This window comes from Aphelocoma coerulescens, chromosome 10 (genome assembly GCF_041296385.1).
Source record: "Aphelocoma coerulescens isolate FSJ_1873_10779 chromosome 10, UR_Acoe_1.0, whole genome shotgun sequence".
NCBI classification, from domain to species: Eukaryota; Metazoa; Chordata; class Aves; order Passeriformes; family Corvidae; genus Aphelocoma; species Aphelocoma coerulescens.
Genome location: NC_091024.1, coordinates 1305706 through 1321884, shown reverse-complemented (window position 1 = coordinate 1321884; position 16179 = coordinate 1305706). Strand labels below are relative to the sequence as shown.

The following is a 16179-nucleotide window of genomic DNA, read 5'->3' as shown; positions in this document are numbered from 1 at the left end:
AATGTCTTCAAACATCCAATTTATCCTTACTCTCTAGAAAATGACAGTTGTGAAGCCGAAGCCTATTTTTCTTAATCATGCCCAAATATGTTCTCTTCAGCAAAAAAAAAATATGTGCTGAATGACATGGTCAGCAGATTTCAGAAGTTCAAAAGACCTGATCTCCATAAACATAGGTTATGTTTGTTTATTGCTGTGCTCAGAAATAGCAGCCATAAAAAGCTTCTCATTGTGTTGCAGTGTGCCAACATGAGTAAAGATTTAGATTGCAGACAAGCTCAGGTCTAAATAGGCATGGGATAGACAAAGAGCACAGTGACTTGTACAAAAGCAAGCAGCACATCACAGCAGGAATACAACCAAAATGTCTGTAGCTGAGCTGCTCATACTCTGGGGTATGCTGTCTCTGCTGTAACAGAACACAACTGTAAAATGCTGCAGTGTGTGGCATTCCTAACAGGAGCACTGGAATTACCATCACTAACCTCAGGATCAAGGTCATCGAGAACATGCTCTAGCTGTTTCAGTTCATCCTCTGAGAGCTTGCTGAGTATTTCATCTTCATTGATATTCTTGTACTTCTCCAGCTCTTTTCGGAAGGGCAGAGACATGGCTCCTGCTGCACTGCTCCACTGCTGCTGCTGCTCAAGATCTCAACCATTCAGGGGCACTGAGCTCCTCGCAGCCTCGCTCACTGTCAACAATAAAGCATTATGAGGATCTCCATTAGCTGAGAGTCCTGGGAAACCCACGTGCTGAGGGTCACATTGACACTTATTAATGAAAACAAAGCAGCAAGATGTCCTGGCACAGCACAGGGGGTTTGGGACGTCCTGGGCAGCCAAGGAATAGCAAGGACGGGTTCAGTGTACTTGGGGACAGCAGCAAACAGAGGCTTCGAGACACAGAGAAGGAAAATATTAGCAACTTTTCCTCTTTCATAGAATTATAGCTGGTTTATTTCATTTTCTTGGAAACAGCATCTGCTTGCTCTTTTGGCCAAAAGCAAAGGAAAGTGGTAGTCACAGACAACAGTCCAGCACTGACAAACAAAAACCAGAATGTTATGCCTTGAGGTATTCTATCTTATCCCAGCTTTGCTGGTGGCTGAAAGCTAACCCACACCATCTTGGCTGACTTTATGGCATGTTCTGGTTACCTAGGCATCTCTCAGGTACACTGGTTGTTAGCCTTACTTCAGTGTGTTTGGATACAAATGATAGCACTTATCACTAAAACTGGAATGAGGATATGCTAGTTATAGCTCAAAATATTATCTGTGATTCAGTCTGCTACATGGGGGATCTGCAGAAGTTCAAACAGTCATGGAAAAAAAATGGACTTAGTATTTCACAAACGCATTTTGTTTTAAAAGTTGAATATGATTCCTTGTTAGATGATCCCAACTGACCAGCAACAAGATCTCATTTGCATGACCACAACAGTCATTGTCATGTTATCTGTCACATGACAATATGACAAAGGACTCTCTGTCTTTACTTGCTCTTTTTTTTCTTGTCCAGAACAAATTCTAGAACCAGAAACAGCCTGTTAAGGGATGGAGTGAAAGAGAATTAACTTCTGATCAGAAACAGCATTAGCTGGGGACTTTCAGTGTGCTCCAGGCCCTCCCAAGTCTGCCCAGTTTCCCACAGCAGCACCAGCTGCTCCAAATTACAAAGTTAGCTGTGCAGTTTTACAGCTGAGTTTTTGCAGCCACAAATTTCAGAGTTATGGTTGATATGGAAAACAGCCAACTGGCACCTACCACTGACTTATGTATCAACCCCAACTCTAATTTCCTTTGGCCAGGTCTTTAGTTGCCATAAGCTGATAAAATCCATGTGGGTTCTGTTGCTTGTCATGTGAGCTGGAAGCCTGATTTTTTTTTTTCTTTTATTCCAAATCAAAATGAAAATATTAGGAGTTTCACTGTTTAAATGCTAAATATTAAAACATATCTCATTTTTCTATTTATCAAAAAGACTAGAATTCAGCAACCTATAGAAAGGGAAGTGAATAATCAGTGGATTTACAAATTTGAAATATCTGGAATTCTATGACTACTGCAAGGCTCCATAAGCCTTGACCTGAAGCACTTAAACATCCTAGTCCAAGAAAAATCATTATTTTTCCTACAAACTCTATTCCTTATTCCTGCTGTGTTTGTTGCTGCTGTTTTCCTGGCACATCATCATCAAGCCATTCCAAACATCATGACAGAATTCAACCATTCTTTAAATTGTGAGTTTGTTTCAGGAAGGTAGTCAGCATCTGATGTTTCACAAAGTTACAGCTGGTGTGAAATTTTCTTACAATACCAAAATTCCATCATATGTGATGAGTGTGGGGGATATTTTGGCCAAAAACAGGACAAAAGAGCTAACGTTCTTGCGTACTTGTTCATTAAGAACATGAGTTTGATATGTGTTTAATCCATGCAATTTTTTATCAAAATTACTTGTTAAATGATGAAAGCATTTTATTTAAAAATGGTAAGTACATTTGTTTAAACTGTAAAATTTGAGCTGCAGTACAACACTCTGCACTAAGGCATCAGGTGCCTTCTCTAAGTTCCTTTGGATAAACTCATTACAAATATAACATTTCAGCTAGCAGTCATTAACTGAGCTAAAAAATTTCTTTGAGGGGATTACAGCTTTTTAAAACTATTTAAGTTTAAATGGTTATTTTATTAAGAGTTTAATCACATCCCTGGAAAAGGCAGAAATGTAATCCCAAGGTTAGGGTAATTAAATATTGTAGGAAAAGCAACTCGTAAGAGTCCAAGACAGTTTCCCTGGCTGAGGGTCAGCAGTCCAGTTGTGCAGGACACCTGGTCCCAGGAGCTCTCCCTCGGATGTACAGCACTGCAGGAGTACAGAGAGGAATTGTTTCACTGGGACCAGCAAGGCCATGGATCTGAGAGCTTCTGTGAGGTCTGCAAAGCTGAGCCCGGGTGCTTCTGGGGAGGCACTGCTGGGTATGATCTGTGCACCAGACACTCCCCATTTCCTTGTGGATTGCCCAAGTGCTCAGCCATAAAGGGAAGATGTGCCAGGAGACACTGAACAGGTGACAGCTCTCAATATTGTAACTTTTAATTATTAAGAAGAGAAGGCGTTTGGCCATGTGCAGCAGGGATATCCCAAAGAGAAATGTAAACCCAGATACTACAGATGTATCAGCCTAACTTCTCTCATGGCATGAAGTACTGTGTTGAATAAGCTTTATTACATTGATAATGCATGGAAGAGTCTGAAATTGTGCTTTTCTTGCCTGTGCACATTTGCAACAAAAATTCCCTTGATATTTTCCCTTTCACAACAGAATCCTACTCTTTTGTGGCTGAACAAAGGCAGAAGACACCGCTTAGGGAATGTCTTTGTCCACAATGCCTGCAAGCAGTAAAGCTTTTCTGGAGCTTTCCCTGTGCTGCACAGGCTGGGCTGGAACGCCCATTGCTCAGGGCCTGGGTTTGTGCTCTCTGTCGACCTTTCACCAGAGGCACCACGGCAGAAACCAAGGGAGAGAAATCCACCAGCTCAGCATCAGGCAGTCTGGGAAGGAAGGGCTGAACTCTGGATTCACACACTCTGGAAACCGCTGTCTAATGTGATGATTACGATCTCCACCTTCCTAATTGGGTTTCATACTGTTAATTTTGTGTATGTAAACAGAGCCATATGCTTTCTGTGCAGCTCCTTACTGCGCCCTTCCTGAGTGTGCACAACTATTTACTTCTTGCACACTACATCCACTGGATTTGCTTTGTTGTAATTACTGTATGAAAACTTTAATTAGTTAAAAAAGCAGTCCTAGCCAAGAGCTCCCTGCTGCTGTTATTTTGAGCACATCAAAGCAGATCAGGTGTCACACAGCAGAAGGAAGATGTCCAATCTAACCACAGAGGCAACACACTCCTGAATGTTACACTGCATTACACTGAGGGAAGCAGGATGAGGGACCATGGATGAAGTTTCCCTTCAAACTTACAGGGAAGAGTGAAAGAGATTAAGGAATGGGGGAGCACATATCTCATTTGTTTTTCTCCACTGAGTTTCAGTATGAAGCATCTTAGTTTCTCATGGGCCTAAGCCCCCACTGATAATCAGCAAAGCCCAACAGGTGAGATCTGTGCTCGTTCTGGATGGGGCAGAACTGTAAGAGGCATTTCTGCTACCCACATGCTACTTTTAAACCTTTGTGGAGCTCAGAGGTTTCACAGTGAGCTTCAAAGAACCCCTTGCTATATTTGTATTTCTGATTCCTTCTAAAGAAAGAAATACATACGGTTTTATTTGGGGCAGCTTTTCGCCTATTCCTGTCAACATCAGGATTCAAAATATGTTTTCAAAGAGAAAAAGGGTGTCATTAGTCAGCCTGCATAAAATCATTATTGCTCTGCATGGTTAACAGCTGCTGTGATACAACCCCTCTATACCTTGCCATGTTCCACGAGTCCGTGTTTGTTACGCTCACACACTTCTGAAAGGGCTTTCTAGAGGAGCCAAGCTGTGGTTTCTGCTGATCCCATAACACTGGGGTAATCTTCTACTGCTGATACAGATGTTTCTTTCTGAGAGTGAATCTCTCCTCTGCTGAATTAGTGTTGAATGTCACAGGGGTCTCACTCACATTCACTTGGATCCCTTAGGAAGTGTTGGGACAACCTGAACTGTAGAATCTCCTATGGACCAGCAGCTCCAAAGGCACCTCAGGTCACTCCTGCTGTCTAAAACACAGATACACACTTGGAGAAACATCTGCTGTAGAGATGAGAATAGAGGATGTGAATTTCCAGGTTTGATAGTCTGTACAAGCTAAGAATGAAGCTGCATGGCAATGTGCATTATGAAGTACAGAGAAACGTGACAAACAGGAAATAATCGAATAGAGCTCTTTGCATTCTTATTGGGGAAAAAAGGTTTTTTTATAATTGGGTTTGAGAAATTGTTCTTATTTTTGCAAATAATGGAAAGTGGTCTTTAGAAAGGAAACCCTGATGCATGACCTATTTTAAACTCTCTCTGTATCCACAGTGGTGGATATTTGTGTTTTGAAAAACAGTTGTGAAACCAATCCGTAAATATGGAAAAAAAATCTTCCCTTTCTTTAAATAGACTCATGTAGCTAAACATGAAAATAAAAAACAGGTGGAATTAATCCCAAGTTAAACTGATACTGGACCAAATAAATAGGATTGGGGCCATTATGATTAAGAGCCGTATTTGTGCAACACAAGCAGATGCTCAGTAGAAGGAGAATGATTGTCCCATGCTGTCCAGGCAAGGGAGTGCCCCCACCAACACACTGAATCCAGTGCCAGACAAGGAACATCTCTGCTGTCTGGGAATGGCTATGAAAAATAAGGCTGAGCTGGTTAAAGCTCAAACTTAAAAAAAAAAAAAATTAGAAATACTCCATTGTCTGACATATAAATAAGGTTCCTTTTTAATTTTTATACTTAAAAGGCAAGACAAATGTACCAATGTACTTTCTAACCATGAACATATGGGGGATGTATACTGGAGATCATGTTTTGCAGTGGGAGGTTCGGAAATCCCAGAAAAGTTAGAAGGAATGCATTAGGGCCAGCACAGAACACAAGTGTGGTAGGAACACAGCATTATGAAACTGGGATTTGTGTGTGTGTGATGAGAATAATACTAGCTACAGGTCCTGATGTAGATGCAGCAGACATGTCAAAGGGATTCACATAGGTAGAAAATGGAAGAGAGATCTGTAGAAAAGTATTTCCTCTTCTAGAATCCCCAACATTCTGCCTGTTTCCCCAAAAATACTTCAGAAGAACTTCAGAACATAAGGAGTACTGAACTGCTCCAATTTAGTCACCTTTTCTAACCCTTTTCCTTTCATACACAGCATGGTCACTTTGTGGAGCAGAGCAAATCACCTGTTTGAGGCCCTGTGGAGCTGGGTCCTTCAGAGGGTGTCTCTGGGGCTGGCAGGGGCGAGAGCTCAGCTGCACTTGGCACTGCCTCAGGGCTGGCTCTGGGACAGTCACAGTGTGGCCAGACTCTTCTACTCCCAGGCCAGCTGCCATCCTTTGTCATACTGCAGCAAAGAATCCTCAAAATCCCTGTATATCTAAAATGCTGTTTTTCTCCAGAGCTAATGTAGGGTTACGTCATGTTCTGTTCCCAGCAACTGGTTTAGTCCTGTATAGAGAGCAGTGAATAATTAACAATTATGTTGTCCTAATATTAGACTAGGCCTGAAATTTTAGGATAATCATCCAATGATGAGAAACTCCGCTTCCTAATTGGTTGTGGCATTCTGAACCTTGGTAATGTTTATGACACTCTGTAGTTTACATCACACTTGGCTGCTTAAATGGAGATTGATAAGTTCCATGCAAATAAAATGTGAGACATTAATTCACTGTAATGGGACTTTGGTCTTGCCCTTTATAAAAAAATAACCACCATGTATATTGCAAAATTATCCATATGAAAGCACTGTTATTTATAGAAGACATAAAGGGATGTACTCCCTCTGATTCAGATAACATGAAAGATTTTTCCCTGGTGATTCAAGAAAGATGAAACATTGACGCTTCTCCCACTGATGCAGAATAATGTTACATAATGACCAATTTCTAATTGTTTCTAAAATAACATTAGTGGTATTACTCATAAGCATTCAAGACATGAAACAGAGTCCTGGAAAGGAAGTATTTCTTTACAATGCCTTACGAATTTATAGCTTGTTTCTGGGTATCATGATATTTTTAGATCATAACCATTAGGATTGTTTCCAGACAAACATATGATGACTAATTATACAGTGACCATATAATGATTTAAGTCTTATTTTAAAAACCCAACCTTTAAATCGCTCAATTCCTACCTCCAAGAAGAGGATGACAGAACAAACCTAAGCCCCGCAGACATTGGTGGAATTGCTTATGGTGGTGTGAGATTTCAGTGATGCATCAAGTATAGGGAATGGAAAAGAAGACCAGAGACCTGTTTGTCTGTTGTGTCCCCTGCAGATGACCACTCCCCTTGCTTTTAGAGGGGTAAAGCTTAGTTATAAAAGAGTGGAACAATCTTTCTGCTCATTGCAACTGGTAACCTTGTAGAACTGGAAGATAGGGTTCTTCCCTTTATAGAACTTAGTGATGATTTGAAAATCTGTGCAATGTTAATTAGCTTCTCTAAGATAAAAACATAACAGTCACTGTCTGAAACTGAGGGCGGTGTGAAGTGCATGGCTGAGAATCCTGGAGGACAGAGTCTTTTTATACAGGCAAAATAGACTATGAGGTGGCAGCTCCACCCACGATTTGTCATCTGTAAGATTCACTGTGACATGAACAGAAACGCCCTGCTGCTGGGCTGTACCGGTGGTGGCTGACTGATGGTCCCTTGGATGAGACCATAAGTGCCCATTTGATGGCAAGTAGAAGAAAATGGCTTCATTATCTTCTGTGGGGCACCAATGATATTTTAACCTCCTTTGATAACTACCAGAATGCAGGTTTGCAGCAGACAGGTGCTGACTTACTGGGAACAGGTAAAGAGCTGTACCCCCTGGTCAGCACTGTCCCAGAGCTGACATCTCCCAGTCCTGTGACACAGCAGCCCATGGCTCTGTGGCCTCCAGAGAACACAGATCATGCACATTACAGGTACAGCTGTGATGTTTACAGGGTGTCTTCACCCAGCTCAGGGTCCCAGCTTTTGTGTTGTGCTGTAGTCCCTGCGATCAGCACATCTACCGTGAGCACACAGCAAAGCACACTCTGGGTGTGAAGGACCTGCAGCTCTGCACAGAGGCAAACTTGGGAAGCCAAAGGCCAGGTTCTGGTATCCTCCTTGACTGATCACATCTACAGGGAACCAACTGCTGTGGAGCCCTAAACACCATCAGCCACATGAGACCCTCTGCCAGGAGAAAGAAATGCCTTGCTCGAGGTCAAATGGGAAGTCTGTGGCAAGATAAGGAATTGAACCATCTTCCCAGTGTCAAGCATTGGACAGCTTTTCCTTTGGCTGTGGGTCCCTTCTTCCATGGACATCTTGTACATTTGAGTGGATCTTTTAAATGAACAACACACACCAAGTGAAAACACAGCAGAGAGACCCAAAGGCCGGGTACAAGCATGTACTAATGACTGCAGAACCGAGATCCTTAATAATGACCACCTTCTAAATAAGCCTCTTTTTGCATCTTTCCTAAGCTGCTTTTTCTCCTTTCAATGTAAGGAGCAGTCATAACTACCAACATTTTTTGCATTTCATCTGTAAACCAAAGCCAGAAACCATGCATGATGTGCACATCCCCACAGCTGAAACAACAAACAGGAGAAGGAATTACCTGGAAATTGACTTTTTATTTTTACAACGAAATAGATCAGACCAGCCCTGGAAACAACAACAACAGTGTTTGTTTTCCACATGTTGGAAACATCAATAGGAAAAAGGGACACTGGGTAACATCGACTCGAGCACTGTTCCACCTGTGCTGCCAACAGATAACGAATCAAGTGCTAGTTTTTTGTCATCACTGTTCTCAGATTTCCCTATTTTAGCACAGCAGCTGGACACTCAGTCCCAGCTGCTCTTTGAAAGAAGGATTTTAAAACTAAGTTTACAGATTTCTGTGGCACCAAATAAGGATGGCCAAACCCCTTTGTTAAACAGAAGCCACCACTACACTCGTCTGCTGCGGTCAGTAAACAGAACACAGGCATTCACCCCACTCTTAACCCACCACATGCAAATACCTGTGGCTACAGGATGCTACCTGGGCCCTTTCAGTGCAAGAACCTGCACAGCCACCTCAGCCTCAGTCAAAAGGACTCTCAATCACAGGAAGCCATCAAAGTAGTAGGCTCAATAATTAGGAATGCTACCAAAAAAACTCTGTAGAACAGATTACTAACAGCAGAAATGCATAAACATTGCTTGCCAGAAGTTGTGAAATACTGGAAATAATAATAATGTGGGGAAGAGGAAAACATATGTGATGAGAGAGCAAAGCACACCATTTTGAACAAAATTATTTAGATTATCAAGATGAGAGAGGTTACTGGCTAAGTTCAGACATACAACCAAGCTGGATAAATGGGGAAAAAGACACATTATGAATTTAGGTTGGTGAAGTCACTAAAACAAGTCACATAACTGTCTTCCTTTTTCTTACACAGTGGTAAAGAGTTAAATATATCCATAGTGGACTATGGACAGTTCAGATGTGCACGGCATAGGCACCAGCACAAAGGCAGGCAGGCTGTTAGACAGCAAATGAGTGCAGAACAGCATGGAAAGGACTGCAATATTGTCAGTATAATTCAGTGAGACATCACTGTGCACCCCCGAGTTTGAGTTCAGTTTTCTAGTAACTGTGTCCCTTGCAAAGAATTAGAGGATGTGATGCTGACAGTACTAGGCCAGCTGGTCCCAGGTGTTTCTTTCCCATGACATGTTCCTCTCTCCAAGAGCGAAGGGCAGAACAGAAGTTGTTCTAGGACAATTTCTGAGAATAATCAGTTAAAGAAAAGCTTGTATATGATAAGAAATTGAAAGACTGCATCTATTTACTACAAATAGGCAACTCAGCTTGCTGAAGATTTCCTCTACTGAACGCTCTCAAAAGCATAGATCTACACAATGTATCATTCATGGTATAAAAATATAATTACTTCTTCCAATTATTTTTAAATTGATATTTGATATTGATAAATTTCTGAATTTGTCTCATTAGTATTGATGTTAGAATTTTTTTCAGAAGTTTATGTCACTGCTAAGCTCAGGATGGTTATGTTAATCTAACCAGTTGTCATTTATTTTTTGATGTTTATAGTCCTCAGTTATCTCTACATGTTCGTCATTGATCAACTGTGGATTTTTACTCTGGCAGAAGAAATTCCCCCAAAGTTTCCATCAAAGCAAATCCCCTTGAATTAGGGCACCCCGATAAATTTTTAATTAGAAGATGACAGAACAGAGAGTATGTCACATCTAATGCCAATGTGCAGGTTTTGAGGGCACACTTCGCTCCTCAAGACCTTGGAAACGTTCCTAAATTTCCTAAATCGGTTCTGTTCCTGAACCTGTCATAGGTTCGTTTGTTCTGACCCGCTGCCCGGCGGCGGAGCAGAACCACCCTCCGCAGGTCCTGCCCTATCTGTGACATACAAAAGGCAGGAGATCTCCAAGGAGGGGCAGCTCATCTTCATTGACACCAACACCTTCTTTTCGTATTTGATTAGACTGCCCCATCTAATTTCTGTCCTCCCACGCGTGACCCGGCGGGTGCGAGCGCTCCGCAATAAACGCGCACGCACTCGCTTGTCCGAGCCGCGGAGGGGCCGGGGCGGGCGCTGCGCTCTCCGCCGAGCCCGGGCGTGGCGGGGCCGCCCGGCCGAGCCCCGCACGGTCCCTGCCGGCGACCCCGGGGCGCGGCTGCGGTCGGATCGGGGCCGCCCCGCGTCCGCGCCCCGCGCGGGGATGCTCCGCCGCACCCGCCGCGCCCCCGCACCGCCCGCCCCGCGGTGCGCGCAGCCCCGCCGAGCCCCCCCGGGCGATGCTGCCCCGCGTCCCGCCCGGCCCGGCCGCCCCTTACCCCGCCGCGGGGCCGGGCCTGGCCGCCGCCGCCTGCGCGCCGCTCCGCGCCCCGAGCCCGGCGCCGCCTGCGCGCCCCTCCGCGCCCCGAGCCCGGCGGCTGCAGGTGGGTGCCCGGCGCGGCGGCTGCGCAGCGCGGCCCCGGCCCTGCCGGGCACGCTGGGACTCGTAGTCCGGCAGCCGCCAGCGGCCGCCGCGGGCACCGGCACCGGCACCGGCACCGGTCCGACAGCAGCGGCCCTCCCGCCCCCGGCCGCGCCACCCGCCCGGTGCCGCTGCCCCTCAGCCCCCTCTGCTTCTGTCTGCCCCAAGCCGGCAGGTGAGGTCCCGCCTAACCCGCACGCTGCCGGCGCCCTTGGCTTGCCGTGATGCAGCCCCAGCCTTCCCTCACCTGTGTGGCTCATGAGAACAGACTGCGCCGTGGTTTGTGCACCGCCCCGGCCCCACGCACAGCTCTGCCCGCACTCCTCGCATGTGCTGCCCGGGCTCCTCGGCAGCCGTGCTGGTCAGCTCTGGGCACACGTGTCGGCAGCTGATCCCAAAGAACATGGTTTGCTCCTCTCAACACCCGCTGCAAGCTGAGCCAGCCAAACAGGTCCTGCAGCAGAAACCTGCCGGCCCTCACCCTGAACTAAGATGTGTCACCGCAGGGAGCCAAATCTGGAGTGGAGAGTGCTGGCCTCTGAGACCATTTCGATGTTTTTCCTTTCTTCTGTTAAATAATGTTGGCAATTCAATTTATATTTGTTCCATTATTCCATAGTAAGGTTAACCACTGGTTGAAATTACATGTACTATTATTTGAGTGCACCCCTTGTAATTAAGCATACCTGCAATTTAATTTATCTGAATGCTTTCACTGAGTGCTGTGATTTAGTTGAACAGAGGCCCTTGGTTCTGAGCACTAAGTGATGAGTCACAAGCAGCAGAAAAGCTGTTCCAATGATTGGAACATCTTTACGTTTCATTTCACGTTGGCAGGAAAAGATGACATTGCCTTGTTAAGAAGCAGATGCTGCACTAAGTTGAATTTTCCTATGGAAAAAAAATACAACTAGGAAACGCCTTACCCTGCCAAACACCTCAGGCCTTTGTAGCAAGACTTACAGCAGAAATCTCAGACTACTACGAGGGGCTGAAGGGTTACTGTGGGTACTAAAAAGCTAGGAGCAGAGGAATTTTCCAGCTGCTGCAGCATCCTGTGAAGTTTTTCTTTCTCATGCAAGCTAGCTGAGAAACAGTTTGAGGTTTTTGTAAACCAAGGCTTTATCTCACAGGTGCAAACTTGTTATGCTGGTCTTGTTTTGGTACACTGAAGAAGATATTTTGAAATGGGTGTCAGAGCCTCCGCCAATCACCCTGAGAGGCGGATGGTCAAGTGACCAATGGGGCCATGCCACCCTTGTGAACAAAGCTATATAAACTGATTTCTATAATTACATACGGGCCTTTTAGCCACTTACCCTGAAACTGGGCACGTGTCGTCTTCGCTGTTCTTGGTACAACAGCGACAGGCTACCATGGCTGTTTGGCCACTGCTCCAAAGCTGCAGTTACCTGCTTGGAACCTCCTTGCCTCAAACTTCTTATAAAATGGGATATCCTGCCTTAAGTTAACAATTCTTTTGCCAAACATCTAAAATGTTTTCAGATCAACAGAACTGGAAAATAATCAGATCCATTTATTCCACCGCCTTTCCCTTTCCTTCCCTGCCTTGAAGCATTCAAAGAAAACAGGGTTTGCATCTGTGGTTTTGTTTGTTCGGTCCCAGAAGCATCAGGGAAGCTGAACCAAACTGCTTGGAAATCTTCTTGCTCTGTAACTTGGTGGCTCAGGCTGAAGAGCAATTTGTTGGTTTGGTGGTGGGGTTGAAGCTTCCCTGCAAACAGGTCTCATTCAGCCATGAGACAGAAATGTGGATTTAATTATTGACATGAATTAAACCCTCTTTTGGGATTTAATCTTGGTCTGTAGGAGCAGGGCTTGAATGAGTCACTCGTAATTCTACAAATACTGGGAAAGGGAAATGTATGCTATCTACACAGAGTGAAAGTTAGCTTTGGGTGTTTGTTTTCTGATAAACCCCTGCAAGTTTTTTCACTCCAATTTTCTGGTCACGCCTTAAAATGTATTTATTAAATTGAAACTCTTTCTCAGCTGATATGAAAGGAAAGAAATCCTCCCATGCTGACTTTCCCATCTGCATGCCTTATATCTGATACAAATTTGCTTCATATTACTTTCTGTTAAAAATGTAACTATCCTGTGCAAGGAGTGTAGAGTTCAGCTGAAGGCAGGATTCTGCTCTTCTTTGGCTGTGGTTTCATGTTCCTTTCTTCTTTATGCCTCATGCGTGGAATTTGCAATCGAAAAATTAGAAATGTGATCCGTCTCTGTTTAAGAAAAGGTGGAGGTCACCTGTATTCATGAGACATACTGACAAAAACATACATGGTAAATAGATTAAATGCAGATGTACTGGATAATCTTCCATTCTTCCCAAACTGCAACATAAAACCACAAATGTATTCAATTCACGAATCTGAGCTATATCCCGTCTCTGGGCTACACACAATCCCATTTATGGGCTATGCCTGCTGTGATACATTTACATCAAATGTCTGTGGCCACCTGCACTGACCGTACTTCCCATGTGTGGGATTTCCCAGGCTAGCACCCTGAAGGCACATCTGAGAGGGCAGGCTAAGGCTCCCAAGCAGTCCTTTTTTTTTCCCTGGCAGAACCTTTGCATAACATTTTGCCCATCTAGGCTTTTAATTTTATTTTTATTTACGTGTTTGACCTGTTGAAAGAAGCACAGTGGCAGAGTAAACACCCTAAGGATACAACATATAAGGGGACAACTACTCTAGAAAAAAATTCACTCCACTCTGCAGGATGCCTTTGAGAGCTGGGGTCCTGTGGATCCCAAAACAATGTATTTCCTGGCTCAGCCTTCCCTACACCCAGTGACAGTTTGTTTCAGAGGCTCTATGGTGAATGCAGTGTAGAGGTTTGGCATTTTTTCAACATGTCTAAGCTGGGCTTACTGCCAGCAGGTTGTACCAGTAAATCATTAACTGGGGCACCCAAAAGCAAGTTTTATTTCATGGAGCTATTTGTAGCCAAAATGTGGTCAGTTGTTTCAAAATGTTGTTGCATTTTTTTAAATAAAAAAAGCGGAAGGACTGTTGTTTTTATCTGGTTTCCTTATGACACAGCTTGTAAGACTTGGCTTAATTAATTCCTGCTAGAACTGGAGCTTGTCTTTTAGACAACATCTGGACTTGATTACTGTGTTGTGCATGTTTTGATCTCTTCCCTTAAAGACCAGCTGTTGATCAAATTCAGTGACCGGTAAATAAAACCCCCTGGTTCAATGCCTGATCAGCAAATTTCAGACCTAAGGTAGAGAAAAAATTCGACACTTGCTCACATGTAAAATTACTGAATTGGGGAGATAATTCTGAAATGGCCTTGAAAGAAAACCAATCCATGTAATCAGCCTCAGTTCATAAGACCTTGATGGTTCAGGCCTTAAAATGTTGGCCAGCAGCATTTCAGCTGGTCAATCCCCAACTATATGTAGACTGGAATTTTTTAAATTGCATTGTTTTGACAGATAATAGGATTTTCTTGGACTGTTTTCTAAGACGAAGTACAGTAATGCATTAAATAACACTAATGTCAAGTCCTCTGTTATTTCACTCAAACTTGATTCCTGTGAACCCTTCTACATCCTCAGCACTCTAAATCCTGAAGAAATCGATTTAGATTTAGATGCTGTATTTGCCATGGTAGTAACACTAATAATAAATATCTTATCTGTACCAGTTAATTCGCAGCAGTAGATCTCAAATTGAACCACAATTTTCACTTTGCAGGCGTGGAAAGTGAGGCACAGAACAGATGGCTATTTGAAGTCTGGGGCTCACTTGGCAGGCCTGCCACTGGGGACAGGAACAGGCTGAAGGCTGAAAGGTGGAAGGGATTGCCCACAGGACACAAGACGACCACTGCTGACCCTGGGGCCAGACCCCAGCACCTCACCATCCTCTGTGCCCCCTTACAGAGCTCTGCACCCCTGCTCTGCTCCAGGAAGCCTGCTCAGAAGCACCTTAGGTTGGTTCACACTTCCCTGGAGTAAAGGCAACATGACTCTGCTCCATGCACAGAGATGGGGCTCCTCCTCCACCTGCCCCAGCTCTGCCCTCTGTTTTGGGATGAGAATGAGAAGACTTTGGCCAAATCCCCACCTTTTTTACGTTGTCACATTTAAAGTGGTTTTCTCCTCAGATGGGAGCAGGAGCCAAGAGATACTGTGCTCCTCTCGTTACAGGGTCTGCTAATGGTGAGGACCTTTCTGTTCCACTTCCTTCTCAATGAATGGATCCGCAGGACAACTTCTTCAGCATTGAATTTCTCTCTTTATCCAAAGAGTCTGAGGTCCAGGGCCAGACAAAGGCCTTTTGGAGCTGACCAGTATGCACTGGGCATGTTTCTCGTACCACTTTTTTCTTCCGTACAGCCAGTTTCCAGGAAATTGTGTCGTTTGGGATATGTCTAAACTGTCCTAATGATCTACTTGAGAAACAAAGCCCTGTGAGGGGTGGTCCTGGATGCTGGGCAGAGCATGTCAGACAGTGTGGGCTCCTGCCGATGGGGCTGAGAGCGCTGCGAGTGATGGTTGGTGCTTGAACTTGGCTCCAGACACGCCTCGGCAGGCGGGCCCTGGGCTGGCCGCAGGGCAGCCATCCACAAGGAAAGGGAAAAATTCCCAAACACGTGTAGGTAGCTACCCCCGTGGCCTCCTACCAAAGGCTGTGTAAGCTCATGGGAATGTGCTTAACCCTTTGCATCAGAACATAAAGTTCTCAAACTGTTAGTGTTGTGTCTCAAAAGAACCAGGACTGAACCATGTCCCTCTTTGCTGCCACGGGAGGAAATACGATTTCCTTACTCATAATTTGTTTCAATCTGAATTTGGCCACTCTCATAAAAAAAGAAAAAAAAAATATGGGATAGAGGGTCAGGCATCACTTTTTGTCACCATCTACTTTACTGACAATATCCTTCCTTTCTATATCCTGTGTGAATTCCCCAGACAGGAAGATATTTCTGTCTCAAGCCATATACTTTGAACCAACATTCTTTGTTTTTACCACATCAGCACTGTAGAGAGTAAATAAATTGTTTTAATCAGTTTAGGATTATGTCGGAGGCTGTGGACGCTCCTTTCCTGCTGTGCTCAGCTCAGTGACCAGCAGCGAGGAGCTCCAGGCTGCATCTGCTCTTGCTGTGCATGCACATTGTTTCAGCACCAGTGGGACTTCCACTGCTGTCCAGGTCTTCTGTTCACATTATAAACCTTAAAAAAATTGTATACAGAATATTGTTCGCTGACATGTGGTGTTTAGTAGGCAGCTGAAACGTCCCAAAAAATCACGTTGGTTAAGCACACACCAGCACATAGGGCGCGTTGGTGCTTGGATTCCACCTGCTGCGTGCCAACAGAAGCGCTGAAGGAGCTCTGGCCCAGAGCTTCCCAGGAGAAGCCGCCGTGTCCCTGAAATTGCCCCCCTTG

At 44.5% G+C, this 16179-nt stretch overlaps 1 protein-coding gene across 3 annotated transcripts in view; it reads right to left on the bottom strand.

The window, feature by feature from the left end:
• LOC138116468 (tropomodulin-2) overlaps positions 1-11051 on the bottom strand; it is a 35119-nt gene extending 24068 nt beyond the window's left edge. Inside the window, exons 1-2 of one of the 3 annotated variants that reach the window (XM_069025824.1) lie at positions 10987-11051; positions 486-694 (exon numbers count right to left, since the gene is read on the bottom strand). In XM_069025824.1, the coding sequence (XP_068881925.1) occupies positions 486-611 (126 nt within the window). In that variant the 5' untranslated portion in view covers positions 612-694; positions 10987-11051. Of the gene's footprint in view, positions 1-485; positions 695-4444; positions 4712-10596; positions 10664-10986 lie in introns of those variants that run through there. The other 2 variants (XM_069025823.1, XM_069025825.1) reach the window with 2 other exon arrangements.
• Between the last annotated feature and the right edge of the window lie 5128 nt (positions 11052-16179).